Source organism: Strix aluco, chromosome W, assembly GCF_031877795.1.
Source record: "Strix aluco isolate bStrAlu1 chromosome W, bStrAlu1.hap1, whole genome shotgun sequence".
Lineage (NCBI taxonomy): Eukaryota > Metazoa > Chordata > Aves > Strigiformes > Strigidae > Strix > Strix aluco.
Window position 1 is genome coordinate 32,393,416 of NC_133970.1, and position 12,364 is coordinate 32,405,779.

The window sequence follows — 12,364 nt, forward strand, 5'->3', positions numbered from 1 at the left end:
GTGTGCCTTGTTCATTATGCATTTATATCTAGATTAGAACAAGTGCTTTCTTTCCATGCTTCAAAGTGAAAACTGAGTGTAGTAGTGTTTGTTATAGTTAAATCTGTACAGCTAAGGTTGTTTTTTTTCAGATATTTTAGAGACCTTAAATATTATAAGACATATACAGCACACACTTTTTAAAATAAACACACAATTTCATTTGCAAAAAAAAATAGTTTACTATAGGTGATTTAACTTTTTTGATCTTATTTTGAGGAGTCCATTCTTTAGTGCCTGGGGGAGAGAGGAAATTGTAATATTTTGAAGTTGATATAACAGTATCTTTTTATTTAGCATTCTTAATTACTGACAAGTATGGATAGACTAAAGTTTTGAGTACTATTTGTGCAACAAAGACAAGAGCATCTGAAACAAGCAAAAACAATAGCTGTAATTAATTGGTTTGTAGAACCTTCAAAGAAGTGTAAGCAGCATAGAAAACATAACATTGTCTGAAAATATAACTGATACTCAAGCATAGCAGCATAACAAAAGTATCAGAAATTATGAAGAACGAACAGAGCTCAGACTAGCACCAAGTTATAGCAATATTGGTAGTTGTGTCACTTGTACTATTGTAACCAAGGTGTTGACACTAAATTTAGGAGAAAACATTGATGCCAAAAACCACATCCCTTGATTAACTATAGTATGTTTAGATCCAGTTATTTCACTGAAACATCTTTAAGTTCTTAACAGTCTGAAGTGTTAAAAAAGTCAGTATTTTCAACCTCACAACTAAAAATATTATTTGAAAGGCAGTCAAATGCAAGTTACCTCCCATTTCACAGAATTATTTGTTCTGGATGGTGTACCAATTTACAGTTCTACAATGGAACATTCTGGAGACTTGACAGAAAAAGAAATAAGGGAATTTTTTTCATGCCAAGCCTATCAGAAAATACAGAAGGCTAAGAAGCAGCACCCTAGGACAACTGTATTCTAGCAGTGAATGACCCTTTTTGAAGCACAAAAATCCAAATTTCTACTTCTCTGAAAAAAATGTTAAAAATTTTATTTTGTTCATTAAGTCACAGGAATAAAATCATATCCTCTTGCAAGTTATTTTAATTGTATACAAACTCACTTGTAAACAAAAAACAGAAGTTATTAAAGCCAATGTTTATATACTAAAGGAGTACATACTTAGCAAGTATAATGAACAAAGTGAAGAAACTTTGCACAAGACCCTCAGCACCTTTTCAGCTTCCTTTTAGAGGAGGAGCACAAAGTGCAGTTTCTTCAAAACTCAAGTCTAATCTGAAAACAACTGAACATAAATAAAACCAAGCTAGAAGAACTGAGGAGAACAGAAAAGCTTCAACATTAAATTCACCAATTGGAAGTGTTAATATTAACTGAGTTATGCAATATTGCAACTTTATATTGATAAAATAAGCAGTAAATCTGTCATGCTGAAATTTGGATTTCCTATCATGTGTAAAAAACCCAAGGTTACTCACATACTGAGTAATGAACACACTCTTCAGAGGTACACTTAAAAGCTTCCAATACAGGGGAAGCATAACATCTGTCTGAATAGCAAGTAAAAAAGTATTTTTATATCATTAAGTATATTGGGGAGGAAATATTAAATATCTATAATTGCAGCATCCTCTGCATTCAGTGTGTGACTCCAAACACAAGGAAAGAAACCAGTGTACAGTACTAGTACTGTTTAAATAACATAAAATTATACATTGCAGCGTAATTAATACTACATACATACATTCTTAGTACATGCTGGTATATATGTTCTCAAACACATATACACACCCAGTCACAAGTGCACTTCATGCATCCTCTCACACACACACACACCCCCCCCCAATATCTGAAGGTAGAGTGCTATGCTGTTTGGAGCTCCACTTTTTATAAAAGCACATGCTAAAAGATCATGTCCACTGTAATCTTACAGCAACACGCGGAATGATCACACAAAACCCAGGAAAAGTTAGTGCACACACAGAATTAAGCTAAAAAAAGTCTTTGGAGTTCAAATCACGCAGTTAGTATAGCAATCCCACAATTGTGAAGACTAATTATAAGCTTTATAATCGATTAAGTCGCACAGTGCAAAGAAATGTCCGTTTACCCTTTTGTGTAAAGGGAATGCTGGAAGCCACATGGGTAAGTTCAATGGATAGTTCATATATACAGGTGACCAGGAACACCCAAACCAGATTTGTGCTCTTAGATTAGTCAGTCTGAATCACGATGCACTTCTGAAGCATCAGCTCTGCAAATTGGGCAGGTACGATTTGCCTGTAAAACCAGAAATAAAAGAAAGTTTAATGCACTGACAAATACACTCATGATAACAGTGTCTGCAACACAGAAACAAAATGAAATTGCCACTCACAGTGATCAAGAGTACCCAAAAGGGACAAAAAAAAAAAAAAAAATAAACCCAGCGTGCACCTGTTTTCTGTTACTTTAGAGTATGTGAAAATGACCTAAAAGTTTTGTAAATTCAGAAGAAAAATACAGTGGGCAGAGAAACCCACCATCACTAGAGAAGTAAGACAGAGGTGGAAAAAAGTGCCCTATATTAGGGCATCCTAGTCTTACTAGCTCTTTGTCATAAATCACAGCTTTTTAGGCTCTCACTACCCCATTATGCCAGCAGAAGAGCAGAAGTCTATCATGCAGGCTTGGCCAAAGCTTAAAAGCTGAGCAAGCGGTGGGAAAAGAGAAAGGTTTTTAGTAACAGACACAACACACAATCTGACTAAACAGCTCCAAAGCTGAATGTGCATAGAAGTTTTAAGTTTAGCCCTTCAACAAAAAACTTGTTGAGAATACACCGATTCATAAAATAATTCATGTTGGAATGATCCTCAGGAGGTGTCTATTCCAGCCTCCTGCTCAAAGCAGGGTCAGCTGTAAGGTCAGACCAGGTTACTCAGGGCTCTCTCCCATTAGGTCCTGAAAATATCCAGGATGGAGGCTGCACAGTATCTCTGGACCCTTGTTCGACTACTTGTTCTTAAAATTAATTCCCCTCCTCATCTTAACATAACTGGTGTAAAGATGAATTAGGTGCACATAATGCATCAGAGTCTGCAATGTATATCCTCTCTTAACTTGCTATTCCTTCAGGCAAATTACCTTTCTGTAACATAAGAGCTGAACAATGAACTGAAATTATCATAAGAAACATTAAATAGAAATTTTCTAGCTGAAGTGAACCACAGTTAGAAAAAAAAGGATTTAGAGTCTAAGCCTTCAGGGTTAATACAGGTCATGTTTTCAAGTTTTTCTTTGGAACTATGACTAAATCCTGCTTTTTAAAAAAAATATTTCTCATGTATTCCTTTGACTCAAGGAGTTAGGATATCAGTAAACAATCAGATATTGTGAAACATCATAAAATTGAGAGTTGAAAAGGCTGACAAGCAAAAAGGATAATCTCTTTCTTGTTAATCTTGTCCCATCCACTGTTTAACCTCTCTTTCATGAGTCTTCAGCCTTATTTAACATGGACTTTTTTCTCAGTGTAGTCTAATATATAGGGACATAATTCAGTATAAAACAGGTTTTCCCCTGGCTATCTCATATTGCCTGAAAAAGTCTTTCTAAGTAGGGTTTTATAACTATAGGACAGGCAAAAGTCCAAATTTCTTAAGTCAAAGTTCACTTTGATGACTTCCATTGTTGCATCACCATCTTGTAATGGAATAGTAATTTTTACTAAAACTTACCAATGATAATGTGTTCCCTTGCACAGTTTATCAACATGGGATGTTAATTTAAAGCACAAAAGTTATTTTACCCCACTCCCTAAACACAGTCTAAAACTTTGTGTTGGCACAGTGTAACTGTATTCCCTTTAGGCTCAGATTACACAAATCTTTCAATTAAAGAGAAACCTGCCTAGTTGACACTATTATGCTGATGTGTTTTTTAGCACTAGTGTTAAAAGTCAGCAATTTCTAAGCTTGGTTACAAGTATCAACACAAAATTGCCTCACAAATACTACAGTTCAGATTACTAAAACAAAGAATGACCCCAAACTGGTTTTTTCCCCATTTTACTGATCTCTAAGGGCTATCTTCACTACCCTTTGATTGCCAATAGAAAGTGCTTAATGTAACATAAGAACTGCCATACAGAGTCTAAACAAAGCTTCATTTAACCAAATACTCTGAATTGAACAGTGACCAACAGCAGGTGAATAAGAAAGAGAATACATGATACTTCACTGATACATTACCCTACCTTCCAGCAGTCTGTGGGTCAAGTGCTTTTTGAGCCAGATGCAATGTCTTTGCATCAACATCCCTGGGAGGAATTATTTTTTTAAAAACTTAACAACCTTCACAGAATTTCAGCATCCATCATGTCATGGGGTACATGACAACCAATGGTCCTAGTTCTCATTTCAGAAGAGGGAGAAGAGGGAGCAAGATATTGTTCTTTGTTTACCTTCACTCCACACCACACATAGAATCATAGAATAGCTCAAGTTGGAAGGGAACCATAAGGATCATCAAGTCCATCTGCCTGCTCCTCGCAGGACTACCTAAAACTAAACCATATGACTAAGAGTGTCATCCAGATGTTCCTTGAACTCTAACATGCTTGGTGCCATGATCATTTCCCGGGGGGGGGAGGGAGGGGGGGGGGGGGCAGGGGCTGTTCCAGTGACCAACCACTCTCTCAGTGAATAACCTTTTCCTAATGTTCAATCTGAGCTTCCCCTGATGCAGCTTCATTCCATTTCCTTGTGTCCTATCACTGGGCACCAGAGAGAGGAGATCAGCACCTCCCCCTTTGCTGCCCCCCTTGAGGAAGATGTAGACTGCAATGAGGTCACCATTCAGCCTTCTCTTCTCCAAGCTGAACAAATGAAGTAACCTCAGCTGTTTGTCATAGGTCTTGCCCTCAAGGCCTTTCACCATCTTGGTCACCCTCCTCTGGACACACTCTAATAGTATGATGTCCTTCTGTGAGAGATGACTTGTAACTCCCCAAAACAGGGCCTGAGAGAAACATGCCTGTGAGAAACAAGGGCTGAGAAAAACAGCCTGAGAGAGATAAGGGATGGGGGGGAGAAGAGGCCCTCCGAGCCGAGGAATGTCTTAAACACTCCCAAGTAACAAAACTATAGTCACAGGGTGAATAACGTGGAGATCAAAGTTGATAAGGCCAGCTGGATAGCACAGGATACACCTTTGCTTCATTATCCACCAAATGCATATTAAAGTTGACATCCCTGAATATGCTAATGAAGATTAACAAGATCATACTAATTACATCATCCCATGAAGCACCTTATCCCTCCCCATACATGGGATACGTAGGTATGTGGGTTGACCTAGGGAACGGACCCAAGGAGAGTGCGTATAAATTGAGATGGGGCAAGGAGTGAAAGATAGAGAGAAAAGAAGTGAAGCAAAGCAAAGACAGATGCATCCTTGAACCCTCATTGGTGGGACTGATGCAGAAATGAAGGCCAGTGTTCTCTATTTCTACCTCTCTCTCTCCCCTTTTCTTTTTTTCCCTTTTTCCTTATTATCATTAGGTAACACAAGGCATACTATATTGCTTGCCATAATTCTTTATATACTTAGTCAATTATCATGTATCCAATTAGTACATTGTGGGAAATTAATAACTGTCTGGACTTTGAGACTTGTCTCACTGTTGTCCACTCCGTTGGGGATTTACAAATCTAAGTCACTTGTCTCCCTCGTTTGAGTGGGATGTGACACCTTCTTATATTGAGGTGCCCAAAACTGCACACAGTACTCAAGGTGGGGCTGCACCAGTGCACTGTAGAGGGGGACAATCACCTCCCTAGACCAGCTAGCTATGCTGTGCTTGATGCACCCCAGGACATGGTTGGCCCTTTTGGCTGCCAGGGCACACTGTTGACACATATTCAACTTGCCATCCATGCAAACCCCCAGATCTCTTTCCATGGGGCTGCTCTCCAGCCTCTCATCCCCCAATTTGTACATATAACCAGGATTACCTCATCCCAGGTGGAGATCCAGCACTTGCTATTGACTGCTCTTGACATAGAAACATAGAATGGTTTGGGTTGGAAGGGACAGAATCACAGAATCATTCACTTTGAAAAAGACCCTTGGGACCATCAAGTCCAACCATCAGCCCTACTCTACAAAGTTCTCCCCTACACCATATCCCCCAGCATCTCATCTAAACGATCCATAAACACATCCAGGGATGATGACTCCACCCCCTCCCTGGGCAGCCTATTCCACTGTCTGACCATTCTTTCTGTGAAAAATTTTTTCCTAATGTCCAGTCTAAACCTCCCCTGCTGGAGTTTAAAGCCATTCCCTCTCGTTCTGTCACTAATCACCTGTGAGAAGAGACCAGCACCAACCTCTCTACAATGTCCTTTCAGGTAGTTGTAGAGAGTGATGAGGTCTCCCCTTAGCCTTCTCTTCCTCAAACTAAACAGTCCCAGCTCCTTCAATCGCTCCTAAGATTTATTCTCCAGGCCCTTCACCAGCTTCATTGCCCTCCTCTGCACTCACTCCAGCACCTCGATATCTCTCTCGTATTGAGGTGCCCAAAACTGGACACAATACTCCAGGTGTGGCCTCACCAGTGCAGAGTACAGGGGGACTATCACCTCCCTACTTCTGCTGGTCACACTATTTCTAATACAAGCCAGGATGCCGTTGGCTTTCTTGGCCACCTGGGCACACTGCTGGCTCATGTTCAGCTGCTTGTCAATTAGAACCCCCAGATCCATTTCTTCCAGGCAGCTCTCCAGCCACACCTCCCCAAGCTTGTAGCGATGCATGGGGTTGTTGTGGCCCAAGTGCAGCACCTGGCTCTTGGCCTTGTTGAAGCTCATCCCATTAACGTTGGCCCACCGATCCAATCTATCCAAGTCTCTCTGTAGAGCCTCCCTATCCTCATGCAGATCGACACTCCCGCTTAACTTGGTGTCATCTGCGAACTTACTGATGATACACTCTATGTCCTTATCAAGATCATCAATAAAGATGTTGAACAGAAATGGTCCCAACACTGAGCCCTGAGGAACACCACTTGTGACCGGACCTTAAAGATCATCTAGTTCCAACCCCCCCTTCCACTAGATCAGGTTGCTCAAAGCCCCGTCCAACCTGGCCTTGAACACTTCCAGGGAGAGGGCATCCACAACTTCTCTGGCTAACTGTTCCAGTGTCTTACCACCCTCACAGTAAAGAATTTCTTCCTTTTATCTAATCTAAATCTACCCCCTTTCAGTTTAAAATTGTTACCCCTTGTCCTATCCCTACACTCCCTGATAAAGAGTCCCTCCCCATCTTTCCTGTAGGCCCCCTTGAAGTACTGGAAGGGGGCTATAAGGTCTCTCTAGAGCCTTCTCTTCTCCAGGCTGAACAACCCCAACTCTCTCAGCCTGTCCTCATAAGGGAGGTGCTCCAGCCCCCTGATCATCTTCATGGTCCTCCTCTGGACCCACTCGAGCAGGTCCATGTCTTTCTTGTACTGGGGGCCCCAGAGCTGGACACAGCACTCCAGGTGGGGTCTCACATGAGCGGAGTAGAGGGGGAGAATCACCTCCCTCGACCTGCTGGCCACACATCTCTTGATGCAGCCCAGGATACGGTTGGCTTTCTGGGCTGTGAGCTCACATTGGTGGCTCATATTCAGTTTTCCATCCACTAATACCCCCAAGTCCTTCTCCACAGGGCTGCTCTCAATCGACTCATCACCCAGCCTGTATTTGTGCTTGGGATTGCCTTGACCTATGTGCACGACCTTGTACTTGGCCTTGTTGAACTTCATAAGGTTCACACATGCCCACTTCTCAAGTCTGTCAAGGTCCCTCTGGATGGCATCCCTTCCCTCCAGCGTGTCAACCGCACCACACAGCTTGGTGTCATTGGCTGAGAGTTCACTCAATCCCACCATCCATGTCACCGAAAAAGATGTTAAACAGCACCGGTCCCAATACTGATCCCTGAGGAATGCCACTTATCACTGCTCTCCACTTGGACATCAAGCCGTTGACTGCAAGTCTTTGAGTGTGACCATCCAGCCAATTCCTTATCCACCAAGTCGTCCATTATAAAATCCATGTCTCTCCAATTTAAAGACAAGGATGTCATGTGGGACAGCGTCAAATGCTTTTCACAAGTCCAGGTAGATGATGTTAGTTGCTCTTCCCTTATCCACCAATACTGTAATCCCGTCGTAGAAACATGACTAAACTTTATGCAGTTATATGGTTTAACAAGCCCAGTATGTGTCAGCCTTGCCCCAGACCACAGACATGAATAGCAGGGGATTGGAAAATATTCTGTACTGACACTTGCATATATGTTGAGTTAGTTGACAATCACTGTATAAAACAGTTTAAATAATTATCTATGAACATTAACATGCTTAAAAAATGTATTTCAGGTTAGAACAACTAGATATTTACAGTCATCTTGTTGATTCTCAGACATGTTCTCCTACAGTATTCTGAACCCAAGCACATGTTTCATTCAAATAAGTTCTACTGAAAAGAAAAAAAAAAGAGCAGTGTTGTGTAAACATTTATACCAGTCCTCACTTCTGTAAAAGCTTTAGAATATATTGGTTACTCTAACCCAAAGTTGTTTTCAGATTCATGTTGGTTTTTTTTTATAATCCTATCATTATTCACGATGCTTCATTAGCCAAAAGACTACTGCCAATATCAAATCCAGTACTTCACTTTATGCACAGGATATTCTACTGTATGCATGAGGCAGTCATTTCCTTGACTTTTTAAAGCCTAGATGTATAGGACTTTATCCAAGTCAAAAATGTATATTCTCTATATGAATAGATTTGTCAGCAAAGCATGAGAACATTTTTATTTTTAAAATATATCTTAAAGTGATGTAACATAAAATTGCATCTATATTTCTCTAGGAAATATTTGATATGCTTCTTTCACATAGGACTGTGGAATATTTGATATTGTAACAGACTACAGAGAGATTAAAGTAAATCTGAAGAGAATTTTTTTTAAAAAGTGAGACAAGAAAGGAATAAATACCTTATTAGCAGTAGGTCTGGATAACACAGCTTGTACAGATGTCTCCCTATATATCATCTTCTAAACTAGTATTCCTATCCTTCTCACCTTCTGTACCACTGCTATTCTATCTGTCAACTTATTGCGCTGTCCTGCTTCTAGGTCTTCCTCCCAACTTGTTTTGAAAGAATATCTCATAGCATGCATAAAGCCATAATTTCATGCTAAGTTTTTTATTTAAGTATCTCTCAATCATGCCACTTACAAAAATAGATACTTTTGTATTTGCCCCAAGAATTCAAATTCATAGTGATAAGAGGGATTCTTATAGGAGAGCTTTCTACCAGTGAAGATCATTCTCCACATATTTCTTTTAAAATGACCCTATTCAATTATTATTACAAAGAAATATGTTTTGTTAATTGCTAAAAAAGAATATTTTTTATAGTGTAACAAGACAACAAAAAGATGATAAATTCAACTTGTACCCTTTTTTGTTACTTCAGAGCCTATATATTAAAAATGAGAAACAAGAGATGAAATGCAGTAGAAAACTAAAGAAAAAAATGAAACTATGAACTAGGACATTATAAATTGCATCCAACGCAGATTTTATTTACCTTAAGCCATTTATCAACACACTTGGCATGAAACTCGTGGTTACAGGGTAAGACTCTAAGTAGCTGTCTTGCCTCAAAGTCACACATACACACTACACACCTAAAAAAAAGACAGCAAATATCTATAAACTTTCCCATTTAATAACAATAATTTCTGTTCTATAGACAACTTATAAGGTGTGTCTGCAAAGGATTTTTTTAAAACTACTGGAGTATCGACAGTGATCAAACTTTTGTGGGTATAGATCTGTAGTGGACCAGTGTAAAATGAGAATTGCTTTTGTTTTGTTCACCATGGTTTCAAATCCCAAAGCAGACAAGGGCTCAAACTCATACCCATGGGAGTTCACTGGCCCAAGAAGTAAATAGATTGTATTACCATAATTCAAAATACTGGAGTTCATGCCTGCTGATATAAACAGGTAGTGCAAACCCTATAGCATATTTATTTCAGTTTTAACTTTAATTTTAGCTCTATTAAAATAAAAACCAGAAAACTTGCTTTGAGTATTTCTCAGAGTCATAACTGATTAAAGATCACACATATTTTTATTATGAAAAATTTCTCCCTAAATTACATCTATATTCTCTTGTACATGTTTTATAAACACATTTCTTCCCCAGGGACATCATCAACTTAAGATCTCTGGCACTTTTATTTTTCTTATTCCCTACTATGTTAAAAATAACATTCCACTCTAAGTGGAAGATAACAGAAAAAAATCTCTTCTATTCAATTTCAAACATTTGACAGCACTGTATATCACTTTCACTGCCTCCCACCTATACCTCATTTCTCATTATGTAAGTCTTTCAAACAGAATTAGTCTTAAAAATGAGAAATATAACTGTAAACCTCAAAGACTGTCAAAAGCTCTTCTAGGAGCACTAGAAATTTTAGTAATTGGAAAATATTTCAATATAGGCTTAAGTTGATGATGGCCATTTAATATCTAGTATGCCAAACAAAAATTTGGAAAACTTCTTAAATACTGAATAACTAAATTTGAACATCTAACTGAAGTGAGATTATGCAGAATTTTAAAGCCAAGATAAATGATATCTGATTTGAAAAATGGTTTAAGAAAAATTCTTTTTTATTTGAGTGCTTTTAGAGCACTTGTGTTATACTATTTGTCTAGTTGAGTCTGCAGCCTGAAGGAATGGAAACACAGTCATGTAAAGTATGTAAATTTGAGACAGATGTACTTACAATGTCTGTTCTGATTGACGATTGCTTGGATTGAACCTGTAAGATGGAAGCTGTTCAATGTCTGCCTTTGTCAGTCCTCGAGGTTTGGCTTCTCCTAGACGTTCTGCTAAATTCAGCAGTGCCTATGAAACAAGGAATTTGGACTTTTTAACATTAATTGCTCAAACAAGTTCCAGCTCTACCAGAAGTGATTTCTTCTGCCATATCACTATCCCACCAGGTAACACAACCCACCTCTCTGTTGTCCCTCAAACAGGGTTCGTTACCTGGTGTGCAAAAGCCAATCTCACACACAGAGCTGAGATATCAGTTTATTCCATAGTTGTACAAAGATGGGTGCTAGGGGGGATTTCCCACAAAGCTAGCACGCTACACAAAGGAACTACAGCCTATTTATCCTATTACATGATTAGTAAAAACCTAAGTTTACACTCCGTAAACTAGTAGTCCATAACTACCATTCTACCTGCTACTGGTTAGTTATATTTAAATTAGCCTCACTTGCTGTGTAAATTAGCATGCATGCTCCTTGCGGCGGGGGGGGGGGGGGGGGGGAGCGCGCGGGGGGCGGGCAGGTTTTTTGGTCTTGAATTGAGTTGGTGGTCACGATCTCCCCCTGCTGCCTTTACTTCTCTCCCAGTTTCCACAGATTTTTGCTGACTTCATGATTCTTAAGCAATCATCCAGCCTCTGGTGCTTTTTGGGGCAGGATGCTCACCTCTTATCAATCTTTTATCTCCTCTTCAATGGTAAAGTCATTAGAAAGGTCTGGATGGTATCAGGCTACACAATAGAGCCACAAAGTATTGGGCTTACACAATGGAGCCAGTGATTAGTGGTCCTTGTGCTTGATGAGAAACATTTGTACGGGCCACAAGGCTACATCTCCATCAAGACACATTTAGTCTTCCTTCTCTCTCTATACAGCTGAAAGCGCTATGGAAAGATGTCTTTCAACATTTGATCGTTGATTAATCCTTCTGAACTGCATAAGATAGTATCTTTGGGATTTCCAAATATCCATGACCTAACTGTTAATCACTCCTGCAGCTGAATTCACAGCTTGATACATGTTTTGCTTCAGAAATTAACCCCCTTCCCCCATCCCCCACACAGTAGTGTGAGTAACCAGAAGAAAATGTTGACAAAATTGCTTTCTAGCAATGAGCCTAGCAATATGTAGCCCAGAGTTTAAAGGGACAACTTTGGACTCCCATTCCACTTCTTGGGCTAACTGAATTGAGCCATGGAGATTTTATGCTGAACCTTTAGAAACAAAGGCATGACATCAAACTGAATATAGACACTTTCTGATTAAATTTTGTACTTGTAAATACAGGTAGAATACTGTACCTAAGTGCTCCTCATGTAAATAATTTCTGCTCATGAGGGGCTCCAGAAAACCATTAGTATCAACTTGATAGAGAACTGAAGCACGGAAGTTAAGAGATTTGATGAAAAATGCAAAGAGTACAGATACTCAAATA

The 12,364-nt window shown here is 39.3% G+C and overlaps 1 protein-coding gene across 1 annotated transcript in view; it reads right to left on the reverse strand.

The window, feature by feature from the left end:
* Positions 1–1,906: 1,906 nt before the first annotated feature.
* LOC141917732 (E3 ubiquitin-protein ligase RNF38-like) overlaps positions 1,907–12,364 on the reverse strand; it is a 288,771-nt gene continuing 278,313 nt past the window's right edge. Inside the window, 3 exon segments of the mRNA XM_074811147.1 lie at positions 1,907–2,307; positions 9,665–9,764; positions 10,878–10,999. Coding sequence (XP_074667248.1) covers positions 2,245–2,307; positions 9,665–9,764; positions 10,878–10,999 — 285 coding nt within the window. The 3' untranslated portion in view covers positions 1,907–2,244.